Consider the following 21,752-nt stretch of genomic DNA (forward strand, 5'->3'; position numbering starts at 1 on the left):
ATGGAAAGAACCTCTGCAGAGGACCACTTCAAGTTCAACACCAGAGAGAAGATAGATGGGAAGCTCGAGAAATGAAGAGAGTCAAGGAATGACTTTTGGAACATGGAGATTTCAGCATTTTGTAGACAAAAAGGAAGAAGTCAAGGCTAAGGGGAAGATATAAGAGAGTTAAAGGATAAAGAGTCCAGGTGGAAGCATACACCGATTGCTCAGAGCTATGAAGAAAATAGATGCAGATGGAAGAAAAAAAAAATAGGGGCATTGGGGGTGAACTCACCCAGTTAATAAGAGGTTTGGAGTATTGGTAGAGGACTTAAGAAGAATGGAGCTTCTATGGGGAAGCTGACTGAGTATATTCTCCTTATATAATCACTGTTTTTCCATTTGTCTGTCTAATTTGTGAAGAGTTTCTTCTCCAGGTATATAAACTTTCTACTATATATATTCCAATTTAAGCAAATCTAATCTGTAAGATTACAGAATTTTAAATAATTTTTGTGTAATTATTGCATTGCCCAAAAAGTTCTGCTTTCCAAAAAAATTATTTAAATAATACCTTCAAAATATTCAAAATGAGCAAGGTTCTTGGTTTTTCACTCTTTTTGACAAATTGTAAATAACAACACAATGAGTAGCCAGAGGGCTTATTGCATTTTCATTGAAGGCAAAATATACATCATTAAAACACTATCTAAAATTTTAGTCTTTTAAAATCATGATGATGAAAATTAATATGCAAATTAGCAAATAATATTTCTCCCCAAAAGGTTAAAAATTAAAACCACTGCTTTTGGGCATGGGATGTGAGCTGGGTTTGACCAGTTGTGGTGATTTATTTGTAAAGCCTGGTCCACCTTTTTTCTTCAGTCCCTAGTGATAAATGGCATACATTTAGAAATGCACAGCCCCCAAATGTGGTACAGAGCCCATGACCATGGCCTCATTAGCATTATGTTGGAGTCACCTAAGCTTACTCCCAGGGTTATTTTCATTGTGCCTTCCACCTGAAGTCCTTACCTCACCTTTACAATCTCCTTGATTCTTACAGCCCGGCGAGAAAATGGTAGTATTTTGCACTTGTGAGGATGAAAGTACCAATCACTTAAGTCACTTGCTTGAGTTTAATCAGAGATGAAACTAAGAATAGCCAAGTTTTCCTGGCTGACAGATGAGGAAGTTTTATTAGCATCCTAACTACATTTCTAAAAATGTACTTTATTTCATTTCAAAATGAGGTTAACTCTTGATATTCCATGTAAATACAGAAATACCTGAGAAAATAAAACACAGTTTTCTCCTTTTAGTAGAACTTCCTTTTGCCTTTGAGCAACCTAGGATCCAGTTTTAGAGGCTTATTTTCTGATGAATATAGAGTGCTATTTCTTCATCCTACAGTGGTTATTCTGGGATATCTAAGAGCAGAGAAGGGTGTGAACAGAACAGGATTAGGTGCTGCCTCTAAAATTACTTTCCTCAACTTTTGGTTGCCAGTATATGACTATGTTTGCCTGTTTATCCACTTACTAGATTACTTTTTGAATCTTATGTAAAATTCGTATTTAAGTATATAGCCTACAGATTAATTATAGAATATTTCAAAAATATAGAAATTACAAAGGAGAAATTTTATCTCAGTAAGTTGTACCACTATTTACCAGATGCTCATGCCAAGTCCGTAGTAGTCATCCTTAATTCATTTCTTTTTCTGATAGCCCACATCAAATCAATGGGTAAGTCTGGTAGATTCTACCTACAAATAAGCCCTGAAACTACTGCTCAGTATTCAGCCACTATCACCTGGGTCCAGGCAACCATCATCTCTCTCCTGGATAACTACAGCTGTCTCCTAATTCATCCCCCTGTGTTTATCTTTTCACAGTCTGTTCTCCACAAAGCAGTCAAAACAGTATTACAAAAGCATGAATCAGATCATCACTCTCCTTTACTGAGTAATCATACTTAGATTACATTCAAATTTCTGCCATGCTGTACCAGACTGTATGTGAGAACTCGCCTGCTTGTTCTTGCTCGTTCTCACTTCAATGTTTTTGTCCTTATTATTCTTTCTTCCTAGAATGTTCTTCCTCCCAGGATTCCTATCTTTTTTAAAATTTTATTTGTTTCTTAATTATCTTTTTTTGTTTGTTTTTTGTCTTTATTTTTTAATGTTACATTCAAACAATATGAGGTCCCCATATACCCCCCACCCCCCTCACCCCACTCCTCCCCCCATAACAACAATCTCCTCCCTCATCATGAGACATTCATTGCATTTGGTGAATACATCTCAGAGCACCGCTGCACCTCATGGTCAATGGTCCATATCATAGCCCACACTCTCCCACGTTCCATCCAGTGGGCCATGGGAGGACATACAATGTCCGGTAACTGTCCCTGCAGCACCACCCAGGACAACTCCAAGTCCCGAGAACACCCCCACATCACATCTCTTCCTCCCAGTCCCTACCCCCTGCAGCCACCATGGCCACTTTCTCCACACCAATGCCACATTTTCTTCAATTACTAATCACAATAGTTCATGAATAGAATATCAGTAAGTCCACTCTAATCTATACTCTATTCCTCCATCCTGTAGACCTTAGAATAGTTGTGTCCTCTCCACATCTATATCAAGAGGGGGCTTAGATTCCACATGGATGCTGGATGCAATTCTCCTACTTTCAGTTGTAGGCACTCTTGGCTCCCTGTTGTGGTGGTTGACCTTCTTCAAGTTAATAGATCACACAAACATTACATTAAAAAACATAAGATGTTCCCATATACCCCACTCCCCACGCCCCACCCCATCAATTTTTTAATTGTATTTTTTTGAAGATACATAGATCACAAAAAATGTTACATTAAAAAATATAAGAGGTTCCTATATGCCCCACACACACACCCCACCCCACTTCTCCCACATCAACAACCTTTTTCATCATTGTGGCATATTCACTGCATTTGGTGAATACATTTCGGAGCACTGCTGCACCACACGGATAATAGTTTACATTGTAGTTTATACTCTCCCCCATCACATTCAGTGGGTTATGGCAGGATATATAATGTCCAGCATCTGTCCCTGCAGTATCATTTAGGACAACTCCAAGTCCCAAAAATGCCCCCACATCACATCTGTTCTTCCCTCCCCCTGCCCTCAGCAACTACCATAGCCACTTTCTTCACATCAGTGCTGTGGGTTGGTGTATACTCAGGATTCCTATCTTTTGATTCAGGTTTCTGTCAACTGTCACCTCCTGAGACATGCCTGGCTAACTCTTTCACCATGTTCTGCTTTATGTTTCTTCTTAGCACTCATATCACTATGAGACTGTTTCCACACACACACATACATACACTCTTTCTCCCTCACTAGATGATGAACTCCATGAAGTCAAGAACTTGGCCTTTTTCTCTTCAAACCTCTGTGCCTAGACTAGTGTGTATATATATATGTGTGTGTGTATATATATATATAAAATTAGTATATATTTTTTATATATAAAATTTCTCCTTTTTAATTTCTATATTTTTGAATATATATAATTATATATGTATGTATAATATATATATATAATGGCATCATAGGTGTTCAATGAATATTTGTTGGATCAATGTATGTATGGATGAATAGATGAATGGATGAATGGTTGTTTTCTTAGGATAGATTCCCAGAAGGGAGCTTACTTGATGAAATTGTATGAACTTCATATACATTATCAAATTATTCAGAATGGTTTTACCCCTCTTCAGCTGCACCAAGCAGTATAAATAGGTGTCTATATCTTATCCTTTCTTCTCTTGATTATCGTAGTTTTTAAGATTTTGCCATTTATCAGAGGTAGAAAATAATACCTCTTAGTAGCTTTATTTGTACAACTTGATAAATCAACATGCATGTTATCAAAACAAAAATACGAGGAAAATTTTACTTCACATGGGAAAATGGAGACCTTTCTCCTGCTGAGAAATTAGCCAAGAAGTAAAAACTCAGTGAAAACAAAGCTTAAGCAAGCTTTTGCATGGAATGCAGTTTTAAGAGGCTATTGTCATTCGCTTTCTTGAGTTACAAAGTTTCAACCTTTAAAGAAATTTTATTAAAACAGACTTAACTGGTTCTCACCAAGTTTTGCCCATAAGGTGCTATACTTTCTGTGATATCATATAACTAAGATATACAAAGATCCACTTGCCTTTATTCAGTAATGTCAGGTCTGCAAGAAAGTACTCCTGAGACTGAGCATTCCTAGACTAATCTCCATCATAACAGAAGAGGAATAATAGCACTGTCTTAAGATTCAGGAAGCTTGTGTTTGAATCCATACTCTATCATTTATTAATTGAGTGACTATGGTGAAGTTATTAAACCTAGCTAAACCTGTTTTATTAAAAAAACAAAAACAAAAAAAACACCTGGGAGATGATTTGTAATACATGATCTGACAAAGGACTCCTTTTCAGGGTACATAAAGAATTCCTATGAATCAATAAGGTAAAAGCTTATAACCTAGGAAAAAACTGTGAAAAATTTGGACAGGCATTTCACAAAAGAAGCTATACAATATCACTAGTCATTAGGGAAATACAAATTAAAACCACAATAAGATATCACTACACCTCCACCAAAATAATTAAGATTAAAAGGACTGACAATACCATGTGTTAGAGAGGATGTGGAACAACTGGAATTTTCATACATTGCTGGTAGAAGCATAAATTGGTATGAGCATTTTGGAATAGTGTTTCAGAATCTGCTAAAACTGGATATATCATATCTTGCGACCCAGCAATTCTACTCTGATATATATATACTCAACATAAATGAGCATTTCTGTCTACCAAAAAAATCATGTTTAAGAATCATTATAGTTGCATCAATCAAACAGCCAAGAATCAGAAACATACCAAATGTTCATCAAGAATAAAATGAATAAATAAATTGTGGCATAATCATACAATGAAATACTATCCAGAAGTGAAAGAGGGTGACTCCTTCTATAATCAAAAACATTGATGAATCTCATAAACACTGTGTGAAAGAAGCAAGGCACAAAAGAATATATATTGTGTGATCCCATTTATCTGAACTTCAAAAACAGGCAGAACTGATCTAAGTTGATAAAGGTGAGAATAGTGGTTATGTTTGAGAGGCAGATATCAACTGATTAGGGGTTCAAGGGAGTCTTCTGGGATGGTGGAAACATTCTGTATCTTAATATATATGTTTTATATAAATGTACAAGTATGTAAAAATCATTCAAATTTGTGCATTTAACTGTATATAAGTTATACCTCAATTGAAAAAAAGCAATAAATGAAAAATTGTAACAATATCTCGCTCTTAAGAGTGTGTGAAAAATAAATGAGATATTGAATATAAGATAAGCACTTAACATAGTGCTTGGTCTATAGTGAGTACTCAGTGAGTGCTATTGATTTATGAATATTATTGTTACTTTTACTACAACTGTGAGATATACTGTTCTTTTTGTTTTCTCTATGAAGCCAGCTTCCCAAAATAATGATTAAGCCTGAATTCAGCTCCTAAAAACCATGTTCCAACCAACTTACCATTACTAGTAGTTTAGTAAAGGAAATTTGTTTTTATTATAGAGTTTACTCTTACTTAGTATAACATTTTTAACCCCCCCAAATGTATGTAGATCAAGATAATTTTCCCCTTCAGAATTGATGAGAATTTTTAAAAAGTTATCTTGAAACACAAACCATCATTAATCTTATGGAAAGGTAGTAAACGGCTTTACTACTAAAAAATGGGAATCAAATAAATAATTAATACTGTATTTCATCTGTCAAATTGTCAGACACAGTGAGTAGATTGGTAAAAATACAGGGAAATTGGCACTCTCTTATAAGGCTCCAAAAGTAATTAATGTGACCTGGAAGGTAATTTGGCAATGTGCATCAAAAACTCAAAAAAATGTACATATTCTTTGTTACAGCAATTCTTCCTCAAGGATTATGCCCTGAAGAAGTTATCCGACAAGTTTGCAGAGATATATTTCCAGGATGGGTTATCACAATGCTGTTTACTAACTTTTATTGAATATATGAATTCAGTGGGGTGCAAACATGATTACCTATATATTCAGTTTAATCTCTCCTATTCCTCAAAGACCTTGCCAAATATCAGAAAGTCTGGTTTCATTTGAAAATTCAGCTTATCCAATTCCTTCCTCCTGGTTCAGGCTTGACTGTGGGAAGGGGCATGGTCTGTCTTTTCTTCCCCATCTCACCTTTTCTGATTCTTGTCCTTTCCATTGTTAGGGGTGAGAGGAGAAATAAGTGAAAAAAATGGCAAAATGTTTTGCACTTCCCAACAATTATTGATACCCTCTGCATGGCTGGTGTCCAGATACCATCTCTCTCTCTCCAAGGACCATGTATGAGGTCTTCATGGGGTTCCCAGAACCTTTCCTTTCCTTCCTTAGCTCCTGCCGCTGAAGGGCCACTTCTCAGTCTTTTGTTGACAGGGTGCTAGAGCTCAGCCTTTCCGTGTAGTGTACTAACAAAATGGCTCAAGCCTGGCTTTCGAAGCGACCAAACTGACCCAAAGAAAAGTCACTCAAACTTGACATACCAAACTGAAATTGCAGTTTTCCTACTTCTCACCCTTTTCTTGGCCCAACCCCTTCTCTTTTCAACCTTCCTCTCCCTATTTCATCCTTTTTTTAAAGGGCAGATCACCAACACCTCCAGTTGTTTGACTGGGCAGTGAAATGCCAGTGTCCCTTTCTTATACTCACTTCTACCTTCACTTAATTTCACTGAATTCAGAAGCTCTCCAGCCAAGCCAAAAACACAGGACTCCAATGAGTTCTCCAGTCCTTAGGCTACTGCTTGTATAGGCTGGGAAGGTAAGTGATAAGGATTTGGTAGCAGGACTGGTTCTGCTAACTCTTATAAATTCTACAGGAATATGACTAGAGGCTCCTTGAAGGCTTCTTCTAGCATGCTGTGATACTTACAGCTAGTGGCTTTCAGCTTTGGGCTGTCTCCATTCTGCAGCAACAGGAGAAGTCCTAGTCAATGTCCCATTACATTAGTAAAAGTGAAAACTAGAAATAGCCCAAATATCAAAAAGATCAGTTGAATAAATTATATACATCCATGAGCAAACATCACTTGGTGTTATAAATGATGATCCAGTTCTGTATTTATTGTTAAATGAGGAATGTTAGGTACAGAATAATGTGTTTCCATATATCCATATTTACTATGGTATAAAAAGTAGTCTGGAGTAAAATATACCAAAATATAATTATTGTAGGTCAGGAGTCAGCAGACTCCTGTCTACAGGCCATATCTAGCCTGCTGCCTATTTTTGTAAATAAAGTCTTATTTGAATCACACAGCCTTGCCCATGGCTACTTTCCAACCACAATGGCAGAATTGAGTAGATGCATGGCCACCTAAAATATTTACCACCTGGTGCTTTATAGAACAAGTTTAGAGATCTGTATTCTAGATTATGGAATCAGGAATGATTTTAATTTTTGAAAACTTTTGTCGATTTTCTAAATTGTCTATCATGAGCACAGATTTATTATATTAAATTGTACATAGTATTAAATATTTGAAACCTCGTTAGGAAAGACTTATGACATTAATAAAATTAAATTCAACAGTAAACCTTAAGAATGAAAAAAAAAGAGTAAACCTTATAAGTGGAATCATAAAAATTTGATTATAGTCTCTAAAATTCTAATTCAGAATAAAAGACCTAACATAGTAGGTAGAATAATATTTTGATTGTTTTTAAATTAATACCTATATACAGACATAATGTCCATTTACCACCAAGATTGCTTTCTTAAAACTACCTGCAGAGCTTCTAGCAAGTTCTTTTCTATCTTCTTTGTTGGCATCTTAGTCCTCCAAGGCTGTGTTTGAGTAATAATAGAGCTACGGCTGATAAATAAAATAGATTAATTTGAGTAAAGTTTTTGAAGTAACTAATAAGGGTGACAAATAAATATTGAAGACTGACTTTCTTCACATGGTTTATTAACTGGATATGAAAGTAGTTCCAAAAAAAGGGGTTTTCAAAATGTTTTCAGCTTGGGAAAATAAGTCTATCAATGTGGAGCCCTGCCCCAAGGAGGGTACTTTGAAGGGCTAAATTCATTTGGATTCATACTATGAATAATTGTTACAAAGGGCAATTCTGCTGTGCCAAGCAAACTTTACTTCAAAATCCTGTAGGACAAAACCTTTAAAAAGGTATCTGAGTAACTGAGAAATAATTAAGACAGTCAGAGGACCTGTTAATTAACATTAGGTAAGGGAATACTTAAAAACGGAATTCATTTTTTAACCAGAAATTCCAGATGACATGCAGCTTTATTTTTTTTAAAAATTAAAAAACGGAAGTAAACAGTATATTTCAAATGCTACAAAATAAAGAGGCTTTTAAAATACCAGTAAGAAAAGAGAAATAATATAACAGATTTTGATTTAAAATATCAAGCAATTAAGATTTAAAATAATAAGATTAAGCTTTGAAACTTATAAGCTCAAATATCCAGAAAGAATGCCACAATTTAAATATCTATAAATTCATCATTTCCTGATTTTAGGATCTATTTTATTGACTAGATCCAATGACAAAATTCACTGAATGTGACATTTCCAAAGTCAAAATCTGGCCTAAGGATCTCAAAGATTAAGACTCTGTCCTATCTGGGAAAAAAATTTTAAACTTAGTTTATCTAAATTTCAGATCATGTAAATGTTAAATACACCACACCTCTCAATACTTTAAAAAAATAAATAAATGTCTACTCTTAGTATCTGTTTTTTTTAGGTAGGCTTAAAGTATTCTCTGCCTTCTGACTCAATTTAACTTTATAGTAATATCTCCCATTATGCCAGTTACCCCTATCGATGGTCAACTATAGTTAATCATTCACCAAGCAAACCTTCAGATTTCTAACCCCTAAGCACTTTCTCTTTCTGCTTCTAACCATTCACTTCCTACTTATTTTATCCCTATTCTATGCTTATCCAAATCTGAACTTCAAACCCTGGCCAAAATGCCACTTTCTTTATGAAAAATGCCTCTTCCCAATCAGAAGTAATCATTTCCTGCTCTACTTTCTCATGTCTTTTAGCTGTTTCTATCATAAATGAGAGGTTCCAAAATGACTGTCTTATATCTTCTACTAAATTGTGACTTTCTTAAGATTTATACCTGCATTATTTACTATTCTTTTCAGTATCTAGCACATTGTCAGCAATTAGCAGAATGTTAATATACATTTGCTAATGAATAAGTGACCTGTTTTGAAAAGAGTTCTAAAAAGGAAATCTTTCATTTTCCTTAAGGAAATAGAGATAAAAGAGAAAAAGGTATAAACTTGTTCATCTCTCAAAGTAACCTGAATTAGATGATTATTGAGTAGGATAGATATTTTCATTTAAGGCAAATATGCTTTAAAAGTAAACTGCAATTGTAAAACACAGCAACAGCTATTTCACATCTAAGGGTGACTAGTGTGTGCCTTTTCACGTTAATGACTATCTTTTGTTGAAGAAGATTTGTACACCACACACTGATCAGTAGAGAACACAACATGCTTATTTATGCTGCTTAGATCTGTGATGAGCCTGTTTCCTCATCTCCAAGACAGGAGTAATCGTTGTCTGCCTTACCTATTTCACAGTAGGTGAGAGTTAATAAGATAAGTGGTAGCACTTTGTAAACTATAAAGTTCCATATAAATGTATGAGTATATAAGGGAGATCTATATGAGACATTAAAATAGTAATATGAAAACAAAAGAGAATGGAGGAGTAAGTGACTGAAATAGATCAGATTCTTTCATATGGAATTCTTATGAAATGCATGAAGCAAAGAAAGACTTTGATGTGCATTAACTTGTTTCCTTCACAAGAGTGTTTCCATAAGAGCAAATTTTAAGATTACTCAATTATTTCTTTGCCTTATGAGTTCTATAAGAGTCCAAATTCACTCTGAGGCATCCTTATAGGTGAGAATGTTCCAGGCCTAAAATAATTTCCAATCTAATTAACTTACTAGAGTTAACAATTTGAAGGGATAATTTCATTATCTTCTCTCATATTTTTGAGGTCAGTGAAAACCTTTTCTGTCATCCGCATGGTATCCTAAAGTACACTTGCCAAAAGGAAATACGGAAGGTGGGACCTGAGGATCAGAAGGACCTTAGCATTTAATTATTCCAACCACTACCCAGACCTGTCCCTCTGTAGCCCCCCTGCTATGTCTAATCTTGACCTGAAAGTGTGCAACTCAGGAAAGAAATGGAAGTTGACTGCTTATCCCTAAATCAATTTAACTTTTCCTCAGATTTTTAGTAGAAGTGTGATTCCTCACCATTTTTGATGAGTCCTTAACGCTTTGGTTTATCCCATATGCAGAATCTTATACCATCCACACAGAAGCCCACCATCTGGCCACTGTTCCCCTGGTTACTCTTTTCCTCTTCAACTGCCAGGCCAGTGTACACAGTTCCAAATTAGCTAGCACAATTAAATACGTATTCAGTTTTAATTTGCTGATCAGTGTCTGTAGACGTTTTTCTAAGAGCAGCAGCTCTACAAAATTTAAACGTGTGAAGGATTTTGCTGTTGCCTAAGACATCCCCAGTTTTGTTTTGCTGTTTGTTTGTTTGTTACCAAAGGAGCCCCTGAGCAGGGCTGTCTTGAATAACCAATGAATCCCAATGAGATAGATAGATTGCATTAAAGTCACTCTGACCCCTCTTATAGCCGGTACATGAACCTTGAGGCTTATAAGTATTTAGTAGTTAAATGATCAAAATCCCAACATGTTTGTAAATTATTAGGCTCATCCTCATATTGTGCTTATGGTTAATGTCACTATTTAAAACTTTTCAGTTAAGCTGACGAATAAGCATAACAAATAGAATTCTTGTCTCCTATGTTTGGGAAAAGTGCATTGTCATTGAAAGAGCAGCAAAATTGTAACTTATCATAGCTGAAATTAACTGTGTTGATTCCCTCCCCTCTACTCCACACCTCAAAGTTAAAAGTTTAACTTGGTGTAAAAATTGAATTTTAACTTTATATTCATATCATAATTAAAACATGTGTAGCCAAATGAAACTTATATTGCTTAATGACTTATTTCATGTTACCATCATATCATGTAATAGTGTTGGAAGTTAGCTGATTTCCTTATTTACTAAGGACCCCTGGAGCATAATTTTCAACTCAAGGATATGAGACAGAAAGTTATCTGCTCCAAGTGAGTGGACAGTCATTTTTTAATAAGTCAACATGATCTTGGAGTGACCTAATACAGAAACTGATGGCATGGAGCTCTGCTTAAATGAAGCTCTGTGAACTAACATCTGTGTCCCACTAAAAACTACATAGAGAAGTCAGATTCCTGTTTTCATTTCCTATATGGCGACTTACCTGGGTTTGTATGATATATGAGGCTTTAATAACATTTCTCTATTTTTCTCCTAGAAGATAAAGGGAAGTTAAAAGCCATCAGCACCAGTCAATCGTCAAGTTCAGAAGGTAGCTCGTTTCTCCTCAAGTCTGGCACAACACCCCTGCCACCTGGAGCAGTCACTTCTCCCTCCAAGAGCACAAATGGAGCTGCGGGTACTGTTTGTGAATCAGAAGAAGAAAAAGCCAAAAAATTACTTTATTGTTCACTATGCAAAGTAGCTGTGAACTCCCTGTCACAGCTAGAGGCACACAACACAGGTTAGCAGCTCTTTTGAATATAAATAATGTTTACAACAAGACCCAACTTTTCCTGTCAGAATACCATATCTTTTATCGTTCAAGCATTAGCTTTGTTCAGTGTCTTCTCTATCTTTTTAACTCATAGGAGTGACTTTAAGAAAGGTGTGAGCATAATGACTTTGAAAACAGCAAGGCAAAAGAAGGAAGGAGAAAAACTTGTTCTATTTATTTATTTCTTCAAAAGAGCACATAGTTCTTTACAAAATTCATTATGATGACATGACAGAGATGGAGACAAATATTTATGTACAGTATTCATTGCAGCACACTCATAAGAGAAAAAAATGGAAACAACCCAAATGTCCATCAGCAGGGAAATACTGAATTAATTACAGTAAATCCAATATGATGGAATTATGTTATCCAACCATTAAAATGTAATAAGAAAATGCATGTATGATTTAATATGTGAAATTTGTAGGATATTTAATTATTATGATCCCAATTTTGAAAATATGTTTATATACATATTATATACATATAGACATATAGACATATATCCAAAAAGAAAAACCTGAAAAACAATACACTAAAATGATAATAGTGTTTCTCTGGGTAGTGAATATATGGCTAATCCTTATTTTCTTATGCTGCACTATATTTTCCATATTTCTTTTATTACCCTTTTTTGATATTTTCCTGGTTTTTTTTACAATGAAAATGCATTATCTATATAATCAACATGAAAATGGTAATTAAAAAAAAATGTTGTCAACTGCAGCCTGAAGATAAACTTCTCAAGGAAGAGAAGGTTTATATAGTTCTTTTTTTCTATCTGTTTGTGTCATTGTCTCTTTTGATGCCTCACTTTACTGCTTGCAGGCCTGCTGCTCTCCACATAGGTCTGGGTCACCTTTTTTCCTTTTTTTTTTTTTTACCAGGAGGTCCCGGGGATTGCACCCAGGCCCTCCATATGATAAACTGAAGCTTAATTGCTTGAGCCACAGCTGCTTCCCTGTGTAGTTCTTAAATAGCTATTTATTGTGTGTCTCTTTCTCTTTTAGGATCTAAACACAAGACCATGGTTGAAGCTCGTAATGGGGCTGGTCCAATTAAGTCCTATCCTAGACCTGGATCAAGATTAAAGATGCAGAATGGTAGTAAGGGTTCAGGACTACAGAACAAGACTTTTCATTGTGAAATCTGTGACGTTCATGTTAATTCAGAAATTCAGCTCAAGCAGGTAATGTATCCTGAATTAGCATTCACTTTTAATTGAGGTTGCACTTGACGGTATATCTTCTAATCTACATAATTGTTTTCTGCATGCTCAAAATTAAAGCCACTGACCTTCATAGGATGCAAATAATAAACCATATGCAGGTGCTATTTGACTACCTACTGTGTACCAGGTCCCAGGCTAGATGTTAGAGATAGAGGAATGAACACAGTAGTCGAGCAGGAGTTCTGATAAGATAAGTGAGATATTAAGCCATCCAAGAACTCAAGATCTGGTTAGGAAGACAGACTTATAAGTAATTGTGGTAATACTAGGTAAAGTCTGATAAATGCTATAGAGAAGAGGAGGAAGAGAAGCATTACATTTAAGAGGGAGGGAGTGAGTCTTAATTTGAAGATAGTAGTGATTTTACCCAAACCATCTTGTATCTATAGGAATGGAGAGCTGGGAATTAGAGAAATCAACTACCTCTATCTAGGAAATATATTTAACATGGAATAAAATGCATGTTTAGGCTCAGCTAATGCGTCAAACTTTTCTTCAGCACATTTCTAGCCGAAGGCATAAGGATCGAGTTGCAGGGAAACCATTGAAGCCAAAATACAGCCCTTACAACAAACTCCAGAGGAGCCCAAGTATTTTAGCAGTAAGTTCACCTCTCCTGTTCATCCTGATTAGTCGGGGAGCCTTGCTGGGTTGGGCAAGGATTATGGGTAAGGAGCCTAGGGACTACTTGGCCATGAACGGTTTTGAATTTAAATAGCCCTAAGAGACAGTCAAAAATTTTAGTATGAACTGCTTAGCCCTCATAGACAGGACATTTAAAACGAATTGCTTAGGCCCTGCTGTAAGACACCCTGAAGAAAGCCTCCTTCCACAAGAGAAGCTGAAACCCTTCAGGAGCTTCAACCTTGCTCTTTGCCAGGACCATTTCAAGTAAAGTCTCAGGGACAAGGACAAGTGATACCAGAGGAATCCTGGAATGTGTCAAACCTGGGAAGAGAGGTTGCTTTCAGAAACCAAGGATCCATCCATTTTACTTTCCTTCTTTATTTATTTACATCCCCTTTATTTTGTTTGAAAGTAAGGTGGGTGTTTGTATTGCTCTCTTTCCATGTCTAGCAGGCCTGCTGGTAAGCAGCCTGCCTTACCTGCTCTCAATATGTGCTGTTCTCAGTTTCTTTGCAAAAATACCTAGGGGCTCCAGCAATAGGTGTCATATAAATACCCAGATGGATGGAATTCACAGTCTCCCTGGGACTCAGCCCAGTGCTTCGTTCAGTCTGAGGAACTGGGATTGCCCAGCTGGAAGCGATGCTGAGCTGACCTTCCAGCTTCTCCCAAAGCCTCTGTCTGATGCTGCAAGGAGGTGTTACCTGCATTAAGCAAATCCAGTTTGCAAAGCTCTTCCTGATTGCAAAAGAGAAAAAAAATAAGGATTGGTTTCTTACCTCACAGGAAGATTACACCTAGAGAATGTTCCTAGCCCATTTACCAGCATTCCCAATGATGGAAATTTGATTGGCTGCTCTTTTCAAGGAATACTCCTTAAGTGGCAAGTGAAGGAGGTGTACTGTCCCTAATGCCCTGTACCCCATACCTAACCAACCTCACTATGGCTTAGCTAAGCAAAATAAAGTGAAGGGTCCCACATCTTCTTCCAAAATCTCTCTCTTAAGTGTATTGTATTTTAAGACAAGTCAGAATTTTGAATTGAACTCCATGTCTAAGCAAGAAACCTGGGTATATGTTTTCTCCTGCTGAGAACCTGCATAAAATAGCATTAATATATATTCAGGGAAGCTTTCCTATGCCCTAGTGCCCAGGGGCAAAGACTACCAGAAAAGAGTTGAAATGAAAATAAATCAAAACCAAGCCTTGCCAAAAACCATTGAATCCAGTTTTGTGAAAATAATCATTTCTTGATTTCTGAAAGTAAAGATTTTTAAAATTCTAGACTGTTATTCAAAACAACATCCCACCCCGCTCCGGGTTTTCTCCCTCTCTTAGGCAAAACTTGCATTCCAGAAAGATATGATGAAGCCTTTGGCCCCCACCTTCCTGTCTTCACCTCTGGCAGCAGCTGCAGCAGTGTCCTCGGCGCTGTCACTACCACCGCGGCCATCTGCCTCCCTCTTCCAGGCTCCAGCCATACCTCCAGCTCTCTTGAGGCCCGGGCACGGGCCCATCCGGGCCACTCCTGCTTCCATCCTCTTCGCTCCATACTAATGTCTTCAATCTACAAGACAGTTTGAGGCCTGTAGAAAAGTTGAGAAAGAAAGCCAAAAGAACTCGGCAATTTAAGCATTTTGCATTGCAGTGCCCCTACCCACTCACAAAATGTAGCATACTGCCCTTCTCCCCAACTCCAAAGGAAAAAACCAAATCACTAGATTCAAGAGCCTATAATTCAAGAATTATAGGACCGCTCCTATAATTTAGGAATCTGTGAGGAGCATAGGTACTCCTATTCTCCCCTCTCATTCTATCCCCATTCAATATGTGTGGCTGGGATACTTGTTTTCTTGAAATTGTATTGGTTAGGGAAAAAAAAAAACACATTCTCTGACTATTTTTCCAATGGTGTGATCTGGCCTAGAAACAAGATGGGGTATTTTCCTGACAGACTTGAAAACTGGGGTCTTCCTCACGTGTCTGATTGGGCATATTCTAGTTCAGAACAAACACAGATGAGCACAAGTGCTTACTTGTGGATACCATCTTACCAACGGATCACAATGTTTTCTTTTTGGTGTACTATTGTTGACAGGGATTGTGTACTGTTTTAGACCCAAGTATTGCTGTTTCCTGTGTAGTACTAGATCTGTATCTCTTGTCTGAATTAAACATTTTTAGTTGCTGTGTAAATGTTAGGAAGCAAAGTAGTTTTGAATTTTCTCTTTCAGAGAATAAAAGATAAAGTATTTTTTTTATTTCACATTTTATTTGGAGATATTTAAAAGAACTAGAAAGCCATATAACATAGCTATTATATAATTACTACCTATTTGCTAATTTTGTTTAACTTATTTTGTTGCTGCCTCACCAGTTTGAGTTGCTAAGCAAGTATATACAAACAGAAAAAGAGCTTCCTAAATTGCACATTTTTGCACCTCTTGTGCACTCTGCAAGAAGACAATGAATCCATGTATTTCTCCATAATTATCTCCTTCATTTTTAATCTGTGTTCATTTGTAATGATGCTACATAATTTTGTGGCTCCCTAATGCAATAATGTACAGAAGATTAAAAAAATTTGTAATTGAACAATTTGTCTTTCTGTTCACTATGTTGCAGGTCATGCCCCCATGCCTCTCTTTCTAAGCTGGTATCAACAAGACTGGAATATTTGTGAAATTAGGGGCAAGAGGTATCATAAAACAATAAAATAGAGTGAACTCTTTTAGAGCATCTATATCTGCAATCTGTAAATGGTAAAATGTCTGTGTATTTTTTTAAATGTACCTTTTCAATAAAAGTACAAAAATGAAAGTATTTATATTTCTGAAGTTATTTTCTCCTAAAACACCTCCAATTTGAAATCATCTGATGGAAGATTTTCAGAGGTGCCAAGATTGCTTCTTACATATTTAGCATTTTCAACCCTTATTTGCAGCATATTTATTTGTCATGTTTATTCATTGCTGTTTACAGCATCTGCATGAGGCGAGACTTCATTGCTGCTTCCCTCTGAATCGCTAAGAAGTTGGGCCAAATTGTGTGTTTTGCCCAAAATCATGGTAGCAGCCTGCTAAAAATTTGTCACTCCTTGAACTTGAAACTTGCTGTTGGTCATCTAAATCCCTAACTTTTCTTTATATATATATATATATATATATATATATATATATATATATATATATATAAAATCTTTTATCTTTAAAGCTTTAGATTACATAACTGTTACATCAAAAATTTAGGGGAGTAACATTAAAAAAATTTTAAAAGACAAAAAAAAATTTAGGGGATTCCCATATGCCCCACTCCCTCCCCCTCCCACACTTTCCCACAGCAACAAAATCCCTCATTAGTGTGATCATTTGTTACAATTGATGAACCATATTGAAGCATTGCTACTAACCATGGACTACAGTTTACATTATAGTTTACACTTTGTCCCACACAAATTTGTAAGCTATGACAAAATATACAATGGCCTGTGTCTGTCACTGCAGCGTTATGCAGGACAAATCCAATGTCCCGAAAATGCCCCCATATTACACCTATTCTTCCCTCTTTCATCCCTCAGAACCTCTGTTGCCACTGCCTTTACATCAATGAGAAGATTTCTTCCATTGCTAGAATAATAATAAGTCTATAGTAGAAAGAATAAGTCTACTTTAGTCCATTGTTCATTCCCAATCTTGAGGATTTGGGAATGGTGATGCCCATTCTACTTCTAACTAAGAGGAGGCTTCCTAACTTGCCTTTTTTTACTATCTATAGCATTTATGATCTTGTTTAAAAAAATTTTATCCTACTTCTCCCCCTTTACCTTTTCAAATCAGCCCACCCTTTCTCTACTTCATTCTATTTTTTCATTTCAGAAAAAAATGTAACAAACATATAACATAAGAATTTCCATGTTAACCATTTTTAATTCAGTGGCATTAATTATATTTACAGTCTTGTGCTACCATCACCACCCTTCTTTACCAAAACTTTTTCATCACCCAAAACAGAAACTCAGTATCCATTAAACAATAACTCTTTATTTCTCCTTCCCCCAACCCCTGGTAACCACTAATTTTCTGTCTCCCTGGTTTTGCTTATTCTAGATGTTTCATTTCAGTGGAATCACACAGCATTTGTTCTTTTGCATCTATTTCCCTTACATTCTATTACTTCTTAAGCTTAAAGTTGAACACATCACTGTTCTGAGTATCTATTGCTCCTTAACAAACTACTCCAAAACTTAGTGGCTTAAAATAACAATTACTTTATTATATCACAATTTCGTGTGTCAGGAATTCCATCAGGACTTGACTGGGCTGTTCTGTTCCACTGGCATCAACAGAAGTCACTTGGTGGTATTCAGCTGATGGTTGGGCTGGTCAGAAAGACCCCAAGATGGCTTTACTCACATGTCTGCCTGGGTAGAGATGGCTGGAAGGCACCCATATGTGGTCTCTCCAGCTTCATGATCTTAGGTAGTTACACAATAACAACTCAGAGCTCCCAGAGGGAGTGTTCTAAGATGCCTGGATGGAAGTCAAAAATTGCTCATGGAATAGTCCAGAAAGTCCCAGCATATCATTTAAGCTGCATTCTGTTGGTCAAACAATTCACTAAGGTCAACCCAGATTCAAGGGGAAGGTATTCAAAATGACTGCACCCCTCAATATCAGCAATAGCAAAGTATTTGCAGCCATCTTTAACCTACCACAGTGTTATCTAATTTTGAGAATAGTAACACAGACATTACAGATCCCCTTCCTTTCTACTTAAAGCCAAAGTAATTAAATATTTTCAAAATGAGATTTGGGTAGGGGTAGGATTTAAATTCTCATGTCTAAACAATTGACCAGTAGATGGCAATGCAGTTGTGATGCACGGCCATAGAATTCTTCTGTCAAGATAAGAGTTTATTCAACTGTTTGGAAATTGTCTTAATGTTCTAGGCTAATACTCAGAATAGGATTAGAGCATATTAGGATTCCAGTTTGACATTAAGAATTTGCATTTTTTTTTAAATGACTCATTTGAACTCTAACCAGTATCAGTTACACACTAAACCCTGGATTAACATTCAGTCATGGTTTACCAACATCACACTCTGAAGGAATTGTGTTTCATTTTAATACTTGGGAGAAGTTTTTACTTCGTGCACTGCAGTGAAAATTATATTTTATTTATCTTACATTATCCTATATCTCATTAAAGCTTAGCATGATCCTTAAAAATTTTATTAATGTCAATATTAAATAGACTCAGGAATTTACAGATTAAATTTATGGACTTAAAATTTTAAAAATCACCTCAGGGAGGAAATTACAAAAGAATGCAATTAACTAAAATGCATGTCTTAAAAGAGCCATGAATTGCAAACTATGATTTATAAAACACTGTTAAACAGATATCTTATCATCCACCCCAATTATGAGGCACAGGGTAGGTCAATCCTGATGAGATATTTGAACTAATACTCCTTTGTATATCATTTCTAGTGGGAAAAGACTACCACTCAACCCTTCCACTTACTGTGAAAGTTTACAAATGTACAATTTCCACAGATAAAATTGGTCTTATGGTTGCCAGATAAAATATAGGACGCCCGGTTCAATTTGAATTCCAGATAAACAATGAACACTTTTAGTGTAATATTTTAAAGAATTTTTTCTGTAGTATTGCACATAGCATAATTATGTCCCAAATAAGGATGCAATATTTGGAACATACCTATGCCAAAAAAAATTAATCATTATTTATTTGAAATTCAAATTGAACTGGGCATCCTGAATTTGTATTCATTATATCTGGCAACTCTGGTCTCGGGAGAATTCCTCTTCACCTCAAGCACCAGGTTTTCTTCAGGAAAGAAGTGGCCTCTTGGGCACTAAAAACTAAATAATGAGTTTTCAGAGACACATTGTAAAAAATACTCACAAATAGGCACAGGAATGAACTTGCATGCTATATTGACATCGGATAGTACTGGAACTGGAGTAAATGTACTACAGATGGCTCTTGCTTAAAGAAGAACTGATACCTGTTTAACAAAATTTAAAAATTGTAAAAGCAAAAACCAAAATTTTCCATTTGTGTTATGCACCAAACACCTACCCTGATTTGCTCCTCTTTTACCCTAAATAAAATTCTGATTTTCAGGAGCAGAAATGGATATTGTAATATAAGATTTTCCCCTCAGAAAGTGTTTTAAGGAGAACCACACTACAGTTCTCTATTTAAAGAGAACTTTTCAAGTCCTCTTTTTAAAAAGAACTTTCTGTAGTTGAGAAAGAGAAGCCAAGTGGAAAGAAAAAGAAAAAAAAAAGGAGAAAGAGTTGGTAAAGTATCCCATGGAATCCTGTTGAGCAAAGACTCCAAAAGGCAGTCTACAGAGACTCATCGAGGACATTGAGTTTGGGGATCTTGTTGGGCAATGGGTATCTCTGCCTGGGTTACCATCAGGTAGAGGAATAAGGGGAGGGGGAGAGATGACCAGGAGCTCTTTGATAGATAAAGATTAAGTAATTATCAAGACATACACCTTATCCACCCAGGTAACCTCATACACCCTAATAACAGGCTAAAGGATTTCACTTCACCTCTGTAGGCCTGCTGTACGAATTCTGACCTTTTTTTACAATGTTCATTCCATCCATAATATAATGGCTCTCAATTAATATTAGAGGTGACATGTCTTCATTGGGAAATAGCAGTTTCTGGTACCATATGGATTGGTGAGTTTGGTAGAAGCTGTGTAGTGCTAGAACTTCTTTTATAACAACTTCAAGAGCAAATTCCATAGGGTATACTTATATTTGCCTCCTTCTTTCCTCTAAGTAATTAGCTCCATGGGAGAATCCAACAGGGATCTGACAGTGCAGCTTCTCAGCAGCTATGGAGTGTGACTGGAGGGAATTGTCCTGATTTTCTTCGGCTAAAATTTCTAAAGCCAGGATGACAATATAATGTATTCTTCTCCTAGTTAAGTGTGCAAAACACATCAAACTCTGGTTGTCAGAATTCCTTCTGTAGATGAAAAAAAAAATCTCTGTGCCATATTAATCATTCTAAGAAGTTACTTGTCACAGGTGATTGGACATGTTTACATTTAAGCACCTGCTTTAAACTTACAATGAAAAAGTACAATATATGTAGAGGAGAACTAAATAAGTACATAATTTGTACTCAGAAGACCTGAACTCAAATCATGATCATGACATATGCACCTGGGCTCTGTGATTTTTATGTCAAAAAATTAGTTTAATTTTCCCATACAAAACACTGATATAATGATAACCAACTCAGAGTGGTTCTGAGAAGCAAATAAAATTAAACATTTGAAAATGTTCTTGATAATTATAGAATGCTATACACATTTTTGTGGCAAAAGGATAAAGAAAATATTTTTTCTCATGAATTTAAATTTTAAGTACAATTCTCTCAAACTAACCAATTCTCAGTCTTTCTGGTAGCCTAGATTCAGAAAAATAACATCTCTAATGGAGAAGAAATAGCATATTCACTTATTCTAAGTTTATATTCTTATTCTTAAAGGTTTAATTCAAATAGAAGTAATATTGAGATAATAGAGTCAAAATAAATCTAAAGTGTTTGCATATCACAAGAATGGTTGAATTTTATAAGTCTCATATTCCATGTAAGAAAAAATTTCAAGTTGTAAAATACAAATAATTGTCCTTGTATTGTAAAAAATAAAATTCCTGTTGTGAAAAATAAAATACTTTCCTGATAAAAAACCCATATGATGTACAGTTTCCATATCCTTATAACAAAGGACTCAGAAATGGAGTGAGGGAACGCTTTCAAAAAAGAAAGGCAAATGATCCAATAGAAAAACAGGCCTAAGAAAAAAGGGTGGCTATCCAGAAAAGACAAAATATATACAATTGCCTAATAAATGTGAAAATGTGTTTTATTTTACTAAAAGTTCAAAATAATACAAACAAATCAACATTATTTTGTCTAGCATATTTTTAAAAATGTATAAATTTTCTAAGGTTTGTATTAGTGAGGGTGGGGAAACTGACACATTCATGCATTATTAATGGTAATGAAATCGCTTCAACTTTTCTGGAAGGATGGTTGGTCATACATA

At 35.7% G+C, this 21,752-nt stretch overlaps 1 protein-coding gene across 6 annotated transcripts in view; it reads left to right on the top strand.

The window, feature by feature from the left end:
• The window catches only part of ZNF385B (zinc finger protein 385B), a 440,337-nt gene extending 423,875 nt beyond the window's left edge, over positions 1–16,462 (top strand). For 4 of the 6 annotated variants that reach the window (XM_058300557.2, XM_058300563.2, XM_058300558.2 and 1 more), the window contains 4 exons: positions 11,500–11,745; positions 12,792–12,970; positions 13,512–13,613; positions 14,978–16,462. In XM_058300557.2, the coding sequence (XP_058156540.1) occupies positions 11,500–11,745; positions 12,792–12,970; positions 13,512–13,613; positions 14,978–15,196 (746 nt within the window). In that variant the 3' untranslated portion in view covers positions 15,197–16,462. The remainder of the gene's footprint in view (positions 1–11,499; positions 11,746–12,791; positions 12,971–13,511; positions 13,614–14,977) is intronic. The other 2 variants (XM_058300565.2, XM_058300562.2) reach the window with 2 other exon arrangements.
• Positions 16,463–21,752: the final 5,290 nt, after the last annotated feature.

Source organism: Dasypus novemcinctus, chromosome 7 (genome assembly GCF_030445035.2).
Source record: "Dasypus novemcinctus isolate mDasNov1 chromosome 7, mDasNov1.1.hap2, whole genome shotgun sequence".
Classification (NCBI taxonomy): domain Eukaryota; kingdom Metazoa; phylum Chordata; class Mammalia; order Cingulata; family Dasypodidae; genus Dasypus; species Dasypus novemcinctus.